At 41.8% G+C, this 17,756-nt stretch overlaps 1 protein-coding gene across 1 annotated transcript in view; it reads right to left on the bottom strand.

Moving 5' to 3' along the window:
• Window positions 1-17,756, bottom strand: part of RADX (RPA1 related single stranded DNA binding protein, X-linked) — a 61,014-nt gene that overhangs the window by 26,523 nt on the left and 16,735 nt on the right. The window contains exons 10-11 of the mRNA XM_079765967.1: window positions 16,412-16,572; window positions 1,104-1,177 (exon numbers count right to left, since the gene is read on the bottom strand). Coding sequence (XP_079622093.1) covers window positions 1,104-1,177; window positions 16,412-16,572 — 235 coding nt within the window. The remainder of the gene's footprint in view (window positions 1-1,103; window positions 1,178-16,411; window positions 16,573-17,756) is intronic.

Below are 17,756 nucleotides of genomic sequence, written 5' to 3'. Positions count from 1 at the left end.
CCATTGTCCAGGGGATACAGGTAGCTTTTTAATACTTTCACACATTAAAGGGCATAATTTCATTGGTCATCCACAACCTTCCAACTTTATTTTAGTTCCACTTCCTATAAATGGACTGGTCTTTCCTTTCCGTGTTGTTATTATACTTCAATCTATAATCGTTTAGGCCTTTATCTAGTTTTGAAATGCCCATTAGCAGTTTTAGTTTTAGTTCCTACTCACTACTAATTTTAAATTCCTTTGTTTCTGGCACCTAGGTGTTTTTTCATTATTGTTTGAAGCTTGGTTACATATTTATATTATTATGATTTCCCTTTATTTTCTATGTTTATTGTGGGGTACAGACTTCAGATACATTTGTTCATTCTTTTTGTATTGTTGACATCATTACAGATGTCCCCTACTTGCCCCCCACCTTCACCCATCTCCACCCAACCCTCACCCTTCCACCTCTAGCCATCACCACACTGTTGTATGTGTTCATTGGATATGCATATCTTTTGTGCATTCTTAATCTGCCAGAAGGACTAGAGGTCAATCCCAAAATAAGAATGATTCAAAAAGCAAGAAGGACATAAAATAACAAAAAGTCTAGTCCAGAGAGATGGCCCCATATAAAATCTGATTTAAAATAAATCACTCTAAGGATATCTTTCCAGAACTAAATTACTTCAGAAATGAACCCAAAATTCAAAACAGTCAACCCAATAGCTAAGAAAGAAACTATAACAATATTTTAAGCTTTACCTGTATTTATTGTAAAATTAAAATTTCTACTTATTCTTCTGATAACTAAAAATAGTACGTTTGAAGGGATATGCTACTAAAGAAGCAAATTGATAAGTATACGTTTGTTTATATTTACTTTCACTTTGGTGATACCACAATATTGTTCTAAATTGGGACCAGTATTTTTGACAAGGACCTATGCTAGTATAAATGAAAACCAGCAACAAAAGTAACTAGCTATAAATCTTTTTAGAATACTTATATTATGTTAGTGGCAGGCATGACACAAAAATGCAGAATTAAACAGTGACCTTTATATAATAGTGTGCCATAAATATTTCATTAATACTACTACTAATAATAAAGCAACATACATTGGAAGATGCGTGGTGTGTCTGGTATATTTTCTCTTGTTTGTGGAGAAGTTTCTGGCTGAGGTATAGGAACTCTACAAAAGATGAAATGAGAATAACCAATAGTTACAAAGAGACTTAAATAAGAAAATTAATTGGTGCCATTCAGAATTTTTTCTAATTCAATAAATTTAGAAAATATGTAGGTTTATTTTCTTAAAATGATGCATTAAAAATGTAAGGAAAAATACATTCAAATGTTGAACAAAGATCCATATACTGTATAACAATTCAAATACTGCAATTAGATTGAAATATTCTTTTAAGAATTATTCCAGAAAAGGAAGTATTAAGTTTTATTAAATATCAACTAAAGATAGATATATACTTCATATGATAGGAATTTAAAAATTAGTTCTATGGCCTATTTTCATGTTTGCTTTGTTCAAATATTCTAGAAAACTGTATGGCCTAACTCTCCAATATTTATGCTTTTCTTTCTGCCCCTTTTCCTTTGCTTGATTAACTCTTATCCTTCAAAATTTACCTCAGGCATTATCCTATATAATAAAAGCCTAATATGCTAAGTGTTCAGTCATCTGGTGACTGGTCGACTGTTCAACCAATCAAAGCATAATATGCTAATGATATGCTAAAACTGCTCAACCGCTCACTATGACATGCACTGACCACCAGGGGATAGACAGTCAATTGGTGGACCAGTTGCTATGATGTGCACTGACCACCAGGGGGCAGATGCTCCAACCGGTAGGTTAGCTTGCTGCTGGGGTCCAGCTGATCAGGACTGAGAGAGATGGGCTGTACATGCCCTGGAGCCCTCCCACGGTCCCTTCCCAGCCCCGATCGTGCACTGGTGGGGTTCCTTGGCCTGACCTTTGCCCTCTCACAGTCCAGGACCCCTCGGGGGATGTCAGAGAGCCGGTTTCAACCAGATACCGCAGGTCACTCCCCTCGGGAGGGAGCCAGATGCAGGGCTCACAGCTGGTAAGTGCTGCTATGTTGATGCGAGCCTCTTCTCAATCGGGACTGATTGGGCACAAGCCCGCAGCAGGTGCAGTGGGGCTGGGATGAGCAGGAGCAGCAGATAGGAGCTGCAGGCAGTGTTGGACTGTGGGTTTCAGTCCAATCCCCACAGGCCACCCTGAGGGACCCCACCAGTGCACAAATTCGTGCACTGGGCCTCAAGTTTCCTATAAGAAGCTATGCTTGATCTCTAGTCAAGGATCACTGCTCCTTGTGTATGCTCTCATAGCACCATGAAAAAAACTTCTATTATAGCATTTATCACACTATATTAAAATTAGTTTATACGTCTGTCTCTTCCATCTGATTCTCTTATAAGTTCTGCTAGAAGTATTACAAAAGTATCAACTTCATTTTATCTATTTTTGTATCCCCACATATTATCTGCTCACTGTTTATTGAACTGAAATGAAATGAATGGAGGAAAGGGGAAGCATTTTATTTTGCAGATGAGGCGAAGCCTGCTTTTATAAGGAAATATTTCCACCTTATGGGTTTTTAGCATATTTCTGTGATCAAATTTTTCTATTGTATTTCCAAAACCAAAAGCATGAAATCAGAATTGTCATGTTGTAGAATGCCACATAATCAACTAAAGATGGATATATATTTCATATGATAGGAATTTAAAAATTAGTTCTATGGCCTCTTTTATAATGTCAAGTTATTAATGAACTAAAAATAAGTCATTTTCATGAAAGAAGAATGCATCTATTTAACTATAAAACTCTAGCACATAAAAACATTTTATAGTTGTAATTTTTCAATTTTTGAAAGATGGTGTTTCCAAAAATTAGAAAACTGAAAACATCAATTCAGAGAGAAATGTAAATAAATAAAAATAGTTAAATTACACATATTTTGAAATCCATAAATAGCATGTATATACTTTTTAATACATGTGATTAAAAATAATATATTCATCTGAAATAAATTGGAAGAAATAGTTCCCAATCTGAAACAGCACAATGATAGTGTATAGAATTTTACAAAGTGGCTTAGGAGATTTTTACTGGAAAATGTAGTCATTTGTTTGTATGACTTAAATGTCTTAAAGATGCTAAATGACAGAATGGAGTATAAAATGTCTATGGGTATCAACTGAGGAAATTGTAGAAAGAGAGATAAAAATGAAAAGATAAATATTGAAGGGTAACTGAGCACAGATAAGAAGGAAAAAGAAGAGAAGATAAAGACACATATGATGGGTAGTGGCAAAATATAAAAATTATGTCAAAAGCTCTAAGTTGTACTCTAATCTTGCTCTTTCACTAACATATTGACCTTAGATAAAAGTCATATAGATTCTATTGTATATCATTCCCTAATTTATATAACAGGATTATAATTAACCTATACTAATAATAGAGGAATATGCAAATTGGCTGGGATGCCATCACATAATGACCAATCAGGATGGGGGCGGGGCTGCGGAGGAGAGCTCTCAGCACACCTGCGTCAGTGGTCTGAAGGGTGCAGAGAGAAAGGGAGAGCAGATAGCCAGTTAGGGGGATCAGGCCAGGAGGGGAGTGCAGATAGGCAGTTAGGGGGATCAGGCCAGGAGGGAAGAGCAGATAGGCAGTTAGGGCAATCAGTCCAGGAGGGGAGAGCAGATATGCAGTTGGGGGATCAGGCCGGTAGCAGAGAGCAGATAGAAAGTTAGGGGGATCAGGCTGGCAGGGGGTAGCAGTTAGGCAGTAAGGGCAATCAGGCCAGGAGGGGAGAACAGTTAGGGGGATCAGGCTGGCAGAGGCGAGCAGTTAGGGCCATCAGGCAGGCAGGCAGGTGAGTGGTTAGGAGCCAGTGGTTCCAGATTGCGATAGGGATTCCAGATTGGAAAGGGTGCAGGCGGGGCTGAGAAACTGCCCCCCCCCACATGCATGAATTTCATGCACCAGGCCTCTAGTATTATTATAGTCTTATAAAGTATCTTTCAAGCAAAGAAATTAAAAGTACTTAATATACATACATGCATGCTTAATTACCATTTTTATCCTTTCTGAATCTTAGATTCTTCATCTACAAAATTGAGATAATTATCTTGTGCCTCCCTCACAGGGATATTGAGCATCAAATGAGGTAATGGAAGTAATCTTATCAGTAGGATGAAATGAAGAAGTTTTAATGTCCCATTTATTATATTTATTTCTCAGTGCTAACTTTTTGAATGAGTTGATGGATTTTTACACATTTTATCTAAAAGAGAATACCATGATTTACTACCATCCTATATAATAATCCTATATAATAAAAGGGTAATATACAAATTCACCCTAATGGCAGAACAACCAGGAATGACCGGTTGCTATGACATGTACTGACCACCATGGGGCAGATGCTTAATGCAGGAGCTGCCCCCTGGTAGTCAGTGCACTTTCACAGGGGGAGTGCCACTCAGCCAGAAGCCAGCTCATAGCTGGCCAGCGCAGTGGTGGTGGCGGGAGCCTCTCCTGCCTCCATGGAAGCGCTAAGGATGTCTGACTAATGGCTTAGGCCCACTCCTGGGCTGCCAGAGGGTGCAGGCCGGGCTGAGGGACCCCCCATGAGTGCACAAATTTTCATTCACTGGGCCTTTAGTTTGGAATAAATGTTGGTTTATACAAGCTTTTAAATGGTCCTATTTACTACTAGAGGCCCGGTGTACAAATTTGTGCATGGGTAGAGTCCCTAGGCCTGGCCAGCAATCAGGGCCAATCAGGTTCCCCACCTTCCTGCCTCCCTGCCTCCCTGCCTCCCCCTTCCCTTGCTCCCTCAGTGCCCTGCCGCCACCGCTGGTTGCCTGCCATGTTCTGCACCGCCCCCTGGTGATCAATGCATGTCATAGCAAGCGATCAAACTCCTAGCCTCATGGTCAAACTCCTGAGGGGACACTTTGCATATTAGCTATATATATATATATATATATATATATATATATATATATATATATTATTGTACCAACAGAAGGAGACTAACAGCTAACAGGTGACCCAGAAATTGGAGTTAGCAGGCCAGGATTTATTATTATTTAAAAAAAATATGTCTATTGATTTCAGAGAGGAAGGTAGAGGGAAAGAGAGATAGAAACATCCATGATGAGAGAGAACCATTGATTGGCCAACTCCTGCATGCCCCACACTGGGGATCGTGCCCACAACCTGGTCATGTGCCCTGACTGGGAATTAAACCATGACCTCCTGGTTCACAGGTTGATGCTCAACCACTAAGCCATGCTGGCTGGGCAGCAGGCCAGGATTTACAATACAATGATTAATATGTTCAAGAAACAGAAGGAAAAATGGACAAAACAGATACAGTCTCAAAAGGGAGGGGTGGGGAGAGAAAGAAACATCAATTGGTTGCCTCTTGCACTGGCCCCAACCAGGGTTGGGGAGCAAACCCACAACCCAGGTATGTGACCTTGACTGGGAATCTAACCCATGACCTTTCCATGCTTGGCCGATGCTCTAACGACTGAACCACACTGGTCAGGGCTCTTTTTTTCATTAATATTGATTCTTTTCCACAATATTATTTTTTCAATATTATATTTTAATAGTAATTCACATTGCTGCATGTAGCTGCAGTTCATTCTTATTTTTGAAAATGTGTTCATTGATTTTTCAGGGAGAGAGAGAGAGAAACAGAGATGTGAAAGACATACATCTATCATTTATTTGTCTCCTGCACAAACACTGATTAGGTATCAAACCCACAACCTGAGCATGTGCTCTGACTGGGAATCAAACTGGTGATCTTTCAGTACATGGGATAACAACTAACTGAGCCACAATGGCCAGGGCAAGTTTATTCATTTTAATTGCATTGTAGTGCTCTCTTGTATGAATATACCACAATTAATTTATCCATTTCACTGTTGATGGATAATGGATGGGTTCCTATAAATAGCTGTTAAGGATCTATATATAAAAAACCCTAGTATGCAAGTAGACCGAACAGTGGAACAACCAACCAAACAACCAGTCACTATGATGTGCATTGACCATCAGGGGGCATGCGCACAGAACATGGTGGGCATCGGCCGTGTTGGGATGGTGGAGCAGGGGCGCCAGACAAAGGTAGCTGTCATTGGAGCAAGCCTCTGGTGGCTACGGAAAATTCTCTGCTCCCACACACCATGGTCACACTATGGTCCTGCTGGGCGCTGGCACCTGCTGCCAGCGCCAGAGCAGCTTGCACCTGCTGACGGTGCGAAGCGATTGGGGCTGGCGCTGTCAGCACGTGGGAGCAGTGGTGGTGGGGGTGGGGCTGCCAGCAGACGGGACCAGGGGCTGTGGTGGGAGGGTCTGGGTGGGGGTGCAGAGGATGGGCCGAGACCTGCCCCTGTGCCCACCGTAGCCTCGTGGCCCACAGTTCTTTTCAAGGTGCACGAATTTGTGCACTGTGCCCATAGTTTATATATATATAAAAGCCTAAGGGACTGTTCAACTGGTCAACCGTTCGACTGTTCACCATAATGTACAACTGTCCACCAGGGGGCAGACACTCAACACAGAATCTGCCCCCTGGTGGTCAGTGTGCTTCCACAGCAGGAGCGCCATTCAGCTGACTGATGGGCGTCAGACACAGGGCTCACAGCTGGCCGCCACAGCCCAGAGACCGCAGTGAGCCAACTGAGCGGTGGCAGGCCCAGCGGGGCCAGGATGAGCAGGAGCAGCTGGCAGGAGCAGCAAATGGCGTTAGATTGCTGATTTCAGCCCAATCCCCACAGGCCATGCCGAGGGACCCCACTGGTGCACGAATCCATGCACCGGGCTTCTAAGAGTTTCTCAAGTACATCCTTGCACCGTATTCATGAAAATAATTATTTTCATGAATACGGTACATATGGACAAGAGTTTCTCAAGGATGTACTTAATTTTTATTTTTACTTTCCTTAGCTGTCCAATTGTTTTTTGGTTTTTTTTTTGGCATGAAAATATCATTGAAATACATGTCTTTGTTACATGCCATATAATAGAATGTCTGACATTTAAAATGTAGAAATTGAGAGGTAGGGATGTTTTTAGACAAAGAAAAATGAAATATATGATCAACAAGCTACATTGAAATAAATGCTGAGAGGAAATTTTCAGTCAGAAAGAAAATGATCCCAGAATGAAGCATGGAAATACAGGTAGGAATGAAGAGAACCTAAAAAATAAGATATGGGCAAATATAAATAAATGCTGACCATACAAGAAAAACAATACTAATAATGTATTATGGAATTTAAAATATATGTACAATTAAAATGTAAGACAAAAATAATAAAATGGGGATAAATCGAGTTGACATGTTCTAGCATTATCAGGAAAATAGTAAAATAATTTTTTTTAATCCTCACCAGAGGATATTTTTCCATTGATTTTTAGAGAGAATGGAAGGGAGAGGGAGAGCCAGAGAGAAACACTGATGTGAGAGAGACAGATTGATTGGTTGCCTCCCACATGCCCCAAACCAGGGCCAGGAGCCTGCAACTGAGGTACGTGCCCTTGACTGGAATCAAACCTGGGACCCTTTAGTCCACAGGCCGACACTCTATCCTCTGAGCCAAACTGGCTAAGGCTGTATTTAGCTATAATAAGGTAAGTGTTCAGGTTATAATTTATAGAGTAACCACTAAATAATATGCAGCTATCAAAAAGGGGGAAATTGAATAATTAAAACTTTTTGATTAAGCAAACAGTATGAAGATTGATAGACAAATATATCATTAATTTGAGTAAAAGTGAATAGAAAATATACTCTAAGTAAAAGACTAAGATTCTCACATTAGTTAAAAACAAACAACTATATGCAGTTTAAAAGTGACAACCTTGCCCTGGCTGGGTGGGTAAGTTGGTTGGAGTGTCATCCCATATGCCAAAAGGTTGTGGGTTCAATTCCTGGTGAGGGCACATGTCTATATTGCATGTTCAATCCCCAGTTGGGGTGCATATGGGAGGCAATTGATCGATGCTTCTCTCACATAGATGTCTCTCTCTCTCTCTCTCTCTCTCTCTCTCTCTTTCTCTCCTTCTTCTTCTTCTGTCTCTAAAAAAATCAATAAACATACCCTTAGGTGAGGAATAAAAAAGAAAAAGTGACAACATCAAATATGAGGGCATAGAGAGGTCCAAAGTAATGTGGATAGAATATACATACTGTGTAAGGATTAAACAAAAGAAAATTGGTATAAGTAATTTAGTACTACACAAAGTAGACTTTAAGGTAGAAAGCATTGAGAAAGATAAAAAAAAAATTCATAGTAATGAAGGGGTCAATCTATCAGAAAGGCATCACAATCCTAAATCTATATGTATCCAGTTATACTACTTCAACATATTTGTAGCAAAAAATTGACAGAACTAAAAGGAGAAATAAATCATCAGTTATGTTAGAAGATGTTAACAGTGTTACCTGTCTCAATTAGCTGATAGAAAAAGCAGAGGATATAAAAGTTGTAACCAGAGAGGGAACCAAGATGGCAGTGTAGGTAAATACAGGTACTTACATCCTCCTACAACCACATCAAAATTACAACTAAAATACAGAACAACCACCATTCAGATCCACCTGGAATCTGGCTGAATGGAAGTACTACAACTAGAAAATTAAAGAAGAAAGCAAATTGAGACTGGTAGAAGGGGTGAAGGCACAGAATGGGCTGGTCTCACACCTATGTGTGGTGTGTTTTTAATTGGGAGGGATACTGTGGCTGAGGAGGACTCCCAGGTAGAGTAAGGGGTTCCAGTCCCACACCAGGCCCCCCAGCCAAGGTTTCCCGTGTTGGGAAGAGAAGTCCCTGTAACTTTGGGCTATTAAAACCAGTGGGGATTGTGGCTCAGTGACATGGAGGCTACTGGAGTTCCAGGCAGTTCCTCTTAAAGGACCCATGCAAGGACTTACTTGGACTCACTCCCTCTGAACTCCAGTGCTATAGCATCAGCTTGAATGGATCCAGGGACATACAAGGAGGCACTATATTGTCTGGCATCAGGGAAAGAACTCTGGGGCAGCTTTCTCCCAGACAAAAGTGCTGGGACCTCACCTCCACAGAGCTGACTGGCAGGCATCATATCTGAGTCTCCATCAACCTGGCCAACACTTTTCACTCCACCCTGGTGATTCCCTGAGATCCTGCCCCATGCAGTTTGCAGCTCCACCCAAGCTGTTTGCAGTGTATTTTCCATATGAATGGCCTGTTCTGGCTCAGACTTCACTTTCCTAAAATCTCTCAAACATGCAGAAGCTGGTGTCACATGCCCCATTCCTCTCAATAAGAGGCTCCAGGCCCAGAATTAGCAGCAGCTTGACAAGGTTCACAGCCTGGCCTTTTCTGGGAACCTCCTAGCCCAACACAAGTAGAAGCCATCTGTAGATTGTTCTTTAGCTTGTGCTGAGTAGCCCTAGGCAGGGCACAGGCAGTGGCTGACTTTTCACCTCCCAAAGGCCCCAGAGTCAGTGCACCCAGTGGACAGCTTCAGACCACACCAGATTACAACTCTACAACATCCATGAGTGACATGCCCAAGGGGCAGACTCAGTGAGCACCAAAGCCCCACTAAAGCAAGTTCTGCTCCATAGGAGTATCTTGCACAGCAGCTCTTCCACTGTAGTCGCAGCGGGTCCTCATAGCCAATTGGCCTGGGGGGGGGGATCAATTCCTCCAATTGATGCCAACAGCAATCAAGGCTCAACAACAACAAGACTGTGCACACAGCCCACACAGGGTCACACCTAGAGTTCCCAGTTCAGGTGACTGGGGAGGCTGAGCCACTGGGCCCTACAGGATACCTACTATACAAAGCTACTCTACCAATTCTAGGAGACATAGCAGCTCTACCTAATACATAGAAACTAATACAGGGAAGCAGCCAAAATGCAGAGACAAAGAAACATGTCACAAATGAAAGAAGAAATCTCCAGAAAAAAAAAATAAATGAAATGGAAACAAGCAAACTACTAGATACAGAGTTCAAAACAATGGTTATAAGGATGCTCAAGGAACTTAGTGAGAATTTCAAGGAAATTCGTGAGAACATAAAAAATATGAAAAAGGACCAGTCAGAAATAAAGGATACACTAACTGAAATAAAGAATAATTTATAAGGGATCAACAGTAGAGTAGAGGAAGCCGAGAATCAAATCAACAATTTGAATATGAGGAAGCAAAAACTCCCAATCAAAAGAGCAAAAAGAAAAAAGAATAAAAAAATATGGCCCTAGCTGGTTTGGCTAAGTGGATAGAGTGTCAGCCTGCAGACTGAAGGGTCCTGGGTTAGATTCTGGTCAAGGGCACATGGCAGGGTTGCAGGCACATGCTAGGGTTGCATGCTCAATCCCAAGTTGGGGGCATGCAGGAGGCAGCCAATCAGTGGTTCTCTCTCATCATTGATGTCTGTATCTCTCTATCCCTCTCCCTTCCTCTCTGAAATCAATAAAAACATATTTTAAAAAAGAATAAAAATATGAAGATAGTGTAAGGAGCCTCTGGGACAACTTCAAGCATACCAAAATTTGTATCATGGGGGTGCTGGAAGGAGAAGAGAAAGAGCAAGAAACTGAAAACATATTTGAGGAAATAATGACAGAAAACTTCCCCCACCTGGTGAAAGAAATAGACATACAAGTATAGGAAGCCCAGAGAATCCTAAACAAGATGAACTCAAAGAGGCCCACACCAAGACACATCATAATTAAAATGCCAAAGGTTAAAGACAAAGAGAATCTTAAAAGCAGCAAGAGAAAAGCAGTTAGTTACCTACAAGGGAGATCCCATATGGCTGTCAGCTGATTTATCAACAGAAACTTTGCAGGGCAGAAGGGAGTAGCAAGAAATATTCAAAGCGATGAAAAGCAAGGACCTACAACCAGCAAAGCTGTCATTGAGAATTGAAGGTCAGATAAAGAGCTTCACAGACAAGAAAAAGCTAAAGGATTTCATTACTGCCAAATCAGCATTATATGAAATGTTGAAGCATGTTCTTTAAAAAGAGGGGGAGGAAGAAGAAGAAACAGGAAATATGAACAATAAAATGGCAATAAATACATATCTATGAATAATTAAATCTAAAAATCAAAATGAACAAGGAATCAAATGAACAAAATAAACTGATGAATAAAATAGCACCAGATACATGGAAACATGGAACAGACTAATGAATCTCAGAGGGAAGGGGGAGGGAGGCAGGAAGAGATTAACCAAAGAACTTATATGCATACTAGAGGCCTGGTGCATGAATTTGTGCACAAGGGAGGGACTGGGGGAGGGACCGTGGGAGGTTGGTCACTGGCCCCGAGGAGGGAGCCGGCCTTCGGCCCCCCTGGGAAAGGGGCCATGTCCGCTGCCACCCACCCCCAGTTTCCTGTCTCAGCCCTGGGTCCGAAGGCCCCGCGGGGTCAGAAGAGGAGGTGATGGTTTCTGGGCTGGTTGCGGAAGGAACACACTGACGCCGGATGCCAATGTTGTCATCAGCACCCCGCCACCGTGCAGTTCCCCCTCTCCTCCCTCCTCCTTCCCTCACCGCAGCAGTGGACAGGTGGCACCTGGGGAAGAGAGAGGATGGGAGCAAGACAAACACTTGTATTGAGGGCTGACTTTCAATAGATCACAGCGAGGGAGCTACTCTACTACATATGAAACCCCGACCCAGAAGCAGGTCATCTACGAATGGTTTAGCACTAGGGGCTGATGGGGGCCAGCCAGAGGGAGGGGCTGCAAGAGGTTGGCTGTGGAAGCACACTGACCACCAGGGGGCAGTTCCTGCATTGAGCGATTGAGCGTCTGCCTGGTGGTGGTCAGTGCGCATCATAGCAACTGGTCAACCAGTTGTTCTGGTTGTTTGGTCATAATGGTCACTTAGGCTTATATATATATACTAGAAGCCCGGTGCACGAAATTCGTGCACGGCAGGGGGTTGTCCCTCAGCCCAGCCTGTACCCTCTCCAATATGGGACATCCCTCTCACAATCCAGGACTGCTGACTCCCAACTGCTTGCCTGCCTGCCTTTCTGATTGCCCCTAACCGCTTCTGCCTGCCAGCCTGATCACCCCCTAACCACTCTGCTGCCAGCCTGGTTGATGCTTAACTGCTCCCCTGCCAGCCTGTTTGCCCCCAACTTCCCTCCTCTGCCAGCCTGGTCACCCCTAACTGCCCTCTCCTGCAGGGTTGATCACCTCCAACTGCCCTCCCTTGCAAGCCTGGTCCCTCGCAACTGCCCTCCCTTGCAAGCCTGGTCCCTCGCAACTGCCCTCCCTTGCAGGCCGGGTGCCTTCCAACTGCCCTCTCCTGCTGGCCATCTTGTGGTGGCCATCTTGTGTCCACATGGGGGCAGGATCTTTGACCACATGGGGGCAGCTATATTGTGTGTTGGAGTGATGGTCAATCTGTATATTACTCTTTTATTAGATAGAATAGAGGCCTGGTGCACGGGTGGGGGCCAGCTGGTTTGCCCTGAAGGGTGTTCCTGATCAGGGTGGGGTTCCCTTGGGGTGTGGGGCGGCCTGAGCGAGGGGCCTGTGGTGGTTTGCAGGCCGGCCACGCCCCCTGGCAACCCAAAGGGAGGCTCTGGTATCTGGAATTTATTTTCCTTCTACAATTGAAACTTTGTAGCCTGGAGCGGAGCCAAGCCTGGGGCTCCGGCAGCCATTTCTGTGGCAGTTAATTCACCTTCTACAATTGAAACTTTGTTGCCTTAAGCGGGTGGGCCCGGCCAGGGTGTGCAGAAAGCTTTGCTTCCCCTGTTGCTGCCGGCAACCCGGGCCTGCTCTCTCAAGCTCCATTCTGCCGCCATTTGTTTGAATTTGTTTACCTTCTATAATTGAAACTTTGTAGCTTGAGTGGAGGCTTAGGCCTGTAACGGCTATGGAAACTTGGCTTCCTCTGTTACCTGGGAAACCTTGTTCTCTGTGGCTGTAGCCATCTTGGATTGGGGTTAATTTGCATACTCGCCCTGATTGGCTGGTGGGCGTGGCTTGGCTGGTGGGCGTGGCTTATGTAGCGGAGTGATGGTTAATTTGCATATTACCATTTTATAGAGAGGATATGTATGTATTACCCATGGACATAGACAATAGGGTGGTAAAGGCCTGGGGTGGGGTGGGATCCTGGTGGAACAGGGCAATAGGGAGTAAAAGGGGGGGCATCTGTAACACTGTCAACAATAAAGATATTAAAAAATATGTAATCAACACAATTAGTATACTTAGACCTAACTGGCATGTATAGAACACTACACTCAAGGATGATGGGATTCACATTATTTTTGAGTGCATATGAAAAAGCATTTACCAAAATTTACCACATGTACAATTTAAGAAAAGCCTTTCAACACATTTCAAATAATTAAAATAGTTCAGAATATTTTCTTTTCCAGAGTGAAGATAAGCTGAATTAAATTTTAAAAAATGCAACTAGACTTCCTCAAGTGATTGGAAATTAAATGATTTGAGTCTGAAAAGAATCATATTGAAAACCAAAAAATGTTTGAATTAACTGAGAATGAAGTAGGAGGTAGCTAAAGCAGTGCATGGAGAAAAATGTATAGCATATATGCATATATTAGAAAGGAAGAACCCAAAATCAATGATTTAATTTTCTAGCTCAAGTCGCCAGATACAAGCTCAGTATACAACCCCAAACTGAGCCTGATTGGACATAGCTATTATAAAAGATTAGTGTTAATTTAAAAAATCTAAATGATTCTGTACTCCACCTTCTTTATTTGTTTCTCAGTTTTGCTGCTACTGCAAAGAAACCAAAACTGTTAATCATATACAATTCATAATGGAGAAGTTTATGTAGAAAAGATCCATGCTTAAACGACTGATGAACAAATTATTTTAAATTAAATACATTTATAGTATTTTAAGTTAAAATATAATGCATACATAAATTAAAATGTTTATTTTGGGGTTACTTCCCATTTTAAATTAATTTTCAATTAGTTCATGCTGAGCAAGGCAGATGTGAACTTATTTGGAGACAGGGTCACTGAAGATGTAATTAGTTAAGATGAAGTCACACTGGAGTAGGGTGGGCCCCTAATCTAATATGACAGATGTTCTTATAAAAAAGGGATATTTGAACACAGATACAGATTGGGGTGATGTTTCTACAAGCCCAGGAATGCTAAAGATTGCCAGCAAACCACCAGATGCTAGAGGAGAGGCATGGGGCAGATTCTTCCTTACAGCCCTCAAAAGGAACCAACCCTGCTGATACCTTAATCTTAGAGTTGTAGCTTAAAGAACTGTGGGACAATAATTTTCTGTTGTTTAAGCCACACAACTTGTGGTACTTTGTCATAGCAGCCGTAGAAAACTATTACAGATTTCAGTACCAGGAATTAGGGTGCTGCTGTAACAAATAATTAAAAATGTGGAGGTGGCTTTAGAATTAGGTATTAAGTAGAGGCTGAAAGAGTTTTGAGATGCATTAACAGAATAAGCTTCGACTGCTTTGAAGAGATTGTTGCTAGAAATATGGATTTTGAAGGAGAATCTGTCGAAGGCTCAGAAAGAAAAGAAGAAAGCTGTAGACAAAGCTTCTGTTTCTTAGGGAAAACACATTGTCATGAACAGAATGTTGCTAGAAATATGAATGTAAATGGTGCTTCTGGCAAGGTCTCAGAAAGAAAGAATATCTTATTTGAAACTGGATGAAAGGTGATCCTTGTTATAAAATAGCAGAGGACTTGGCTGAATTGTGTTTTGTTGGATGGAGAGTGAAACTTGTATGCAATGAACTTGCATATTTAGCTGAACTTACAAAGTGTTGAAGGCACAGTTTGGTTTTTCCTTGCTGCTTATAGTAAAATACGAGAGGGTAGAGACATTTGAAAAGAGAATTGTTAAGAAAAAAGAAACCACAGTTCAATACTTGGGAAATTCTCAGCCTACTCAATTTCAAAAAATGAGAAAGTTTGCTCTGGATAGAACACCAAGGGTATTGTTGGCTAACCATTTGCCCAACACATTAGTTTTGTGACCTGTGGGCCCAATCAACTATCTCAGTTGGCATGCTGTTAGCTTAGACTAAAGGGGTATAGGTGAGAGGAAATGAAGAAAGGCTGTTGGGTTTTTTGAATTCTAAAGTCAGGAAATGACCTTATAGAGATATCCAACTGTGATCATGTGTTATTCTTTTTTAAAAAGGGAAGAATAACCCTGAGGGTAAGGCCTTTTCTTTATGAAGGCAGAGCCATCACCTCAGTTCCAGAGTACATAGCCAGCTACCACTCAGGCTGTCATCTGGTGAGCCCAGAGGACATAGTATCATGCCAGACAGGATAATTCTGGAGCCTTAAAATCAACTGGAACTGATCCTGCTAGGTTTCAAACTTACTTGTGACCCATGATCCTTTTCTTCCTTCCAATTTCTTCCTTTTGGAATGCTTATCCCTCCAATTATATTTTGGACAGATAATGTGTAGTTTCACATAGGAAATAATTTTGCCCGAGGATGAATCACCCTGCATCTCATCCACACATGATTTAGATCAGGGGTCCTCAAACTTTTTAAACAGGGGGCCAGTTCACTGTCCCTCAGACCATTGGAGGGCCAGACTATAGTTTAAAAAAACAACTATGAACAAATTCCTATGCACACTGCACATATTTTATTTTGAAGTAAAAAAACAAAATGGCAAAAACACCTGCATGTGGCCCGCGGGCCGTAGTTTGAGGACGCCTGATTTAGATGATATTTAGATGAGATTTTGAACTTAGAGTCGATGTTGGTATGGGTTAAGACATTTGGGGATGTTGTGACGGGCTGAATGTATTTTGCATTGTGAGGACATAAATTTTTAGGGGCCAGAGGACAGACTACTAATATGTAACTGATTACATCTTCAAGGACAGTGAGAATGTGACATTTGGAAATAGGGTCATTGAAGATGGAGTTGGTTAAGATAATATAATATTGGAGTAGACCAGTACCCCAGAGAGGATCCGTAATCCAATGTGCATGGTGTCCTGATAAAAAGTGGAAATCTGGACACAAATTTACACATAGGGCGAATGCCAGGTGAAGATCAAGGCACAGATTGAGGTGATTCTTTTATAAGCTAAGAAATACCAAATATTACCAGTAAACTACCAGAAGCTAGGTGAGAATCATGGAACAGATTCTACCTTATATCTCTCATAATGAATTCACCCCACCAATACCTTGATTTTGTATTTTGGCAGCCCTAGAAAACTAATACAGCTTCTAGTACAATTATTCATTTTACAGGATAGGAAGAAATACCCCCCCACAAAAAACAACAACAACACACCTAATATGTTATGTATATACTTAATACAAATGACTTACAGTTTGGCAAATGGCCCTTGCAGAATCCTTTTTTTCTTGGGAGGGCTCAAACTTGTACATGTAGTTTGAGAACTCATAGAACCATCATCTTGTTTACCATCTAGTTCCTGACTTTGACTTTCTTTTATTGCTGTTTGGGATGCTGAGGGTTGGTTAACATTCTGAAACCAAAAGTTTAGAGAAAACATTTAAAACTAATTCATTGAAATTATTTATCTTAAAAGTCTACAATTTTAGTTTACCCATTTTTCATAATCTTAAGAGTTGTGACAAAATGTTGAAAACATAATAGTGCTTTTATAAAGATGATTTATCCTAATCCATCTATTAAAATATTTTTAAAAGGAAAAATAAACAAAAGTCCCTCTTATATTAGTACTAGAGGCCCAGTGCATGATTGAATCATGCACGTGTAGGGTCCCCTACACGCTTTTGTTTTTCACGGTGGAGCTGGGTGCCTGTCCGCTGGTGCACCAGGCCTTTCAGAAGCCTCTGGAGGCTTCTGAAAGGCCTGGTGCTGGAGCAGACAGGCACCCAGCTCCCACGCTTTTGATGGTCTGTGGCTGCTGAGGGGGGCTACCCCGCCCCCTGGCCTCTCAACAGCAGGGTAGCCCCCCTCAGTGGCAGCGGATCCATGCCTCTCAATGGCCGGATAGGCCACCCCGAGTCCCGCCCCCCAGCCTCCCACCACCCAATCGTGGGCGTAGGGGAGTGATGTTAATTTACATGTTACTCTATTATTAGATAGGAGGATAGCTGAAAGGTTAGATTAGATGTGTATTTCTGTAAGAATAGTAATCCTAGCCAGTTTGGCTCAGTGGATAGAGCGTTGGCCTGCAGACTGAAGGGTCCCGGGTTCAATTCTGGTCAAGGGCACATGCCCAGGTTGCGGTCTTGATCCCAGTAGGGTGTGTGCAGGAGGCAGCTGATCAATAATTCTCTCTCATCGTTGATGTTTCTATCTCTCTCTCCCTCTCCCTTCGTCTCTGAAATCAATAAAAATATATTTAAAATTTTAAAAGGAGCCAAAGACAAATATGTAAACAAATAACTGCAGTTGTGTTCCAATAAAACTTAAAAAAAAAAAAAAGAATAGCAATCCTAGGAATAATTTTTTCAAAAGATAAACTCATGGGAAAATTAACTTTTTGTCTTGATTATGCCTAGATTTCAGAACTGGTGTCTTATACAATCTGGCTAAGACTGACATGCCAGATACAGAGATAAAAACTTCCTGTGGAAGTGTTCCTAAAGTTCTGGTCTTGACAAAAAGTAAGAAAATAATATATAGACATATCTCATTTTATTGTGCTTTGCAGATATTGTGTTTTTTACACATTAAATG

The sequence above is a fragment of the Cnephaeus nilssonii genome (assembly GCF_951640355.1).
Source record: "Cnephaeus nilssonii genome assembly, chromosome: X".
Taxonomy (NCBI): Eukaryota; Metazoa; Chordata; class Mammalia; order Chiroptera; family Vespertilionidae; genus Cnephaeus; species Cnephaeus nilssonii.
Note: the sequence above shows the minus strand (reverse complement) of the source record. Positions and strands in the feature narration are given on the sequence as shown.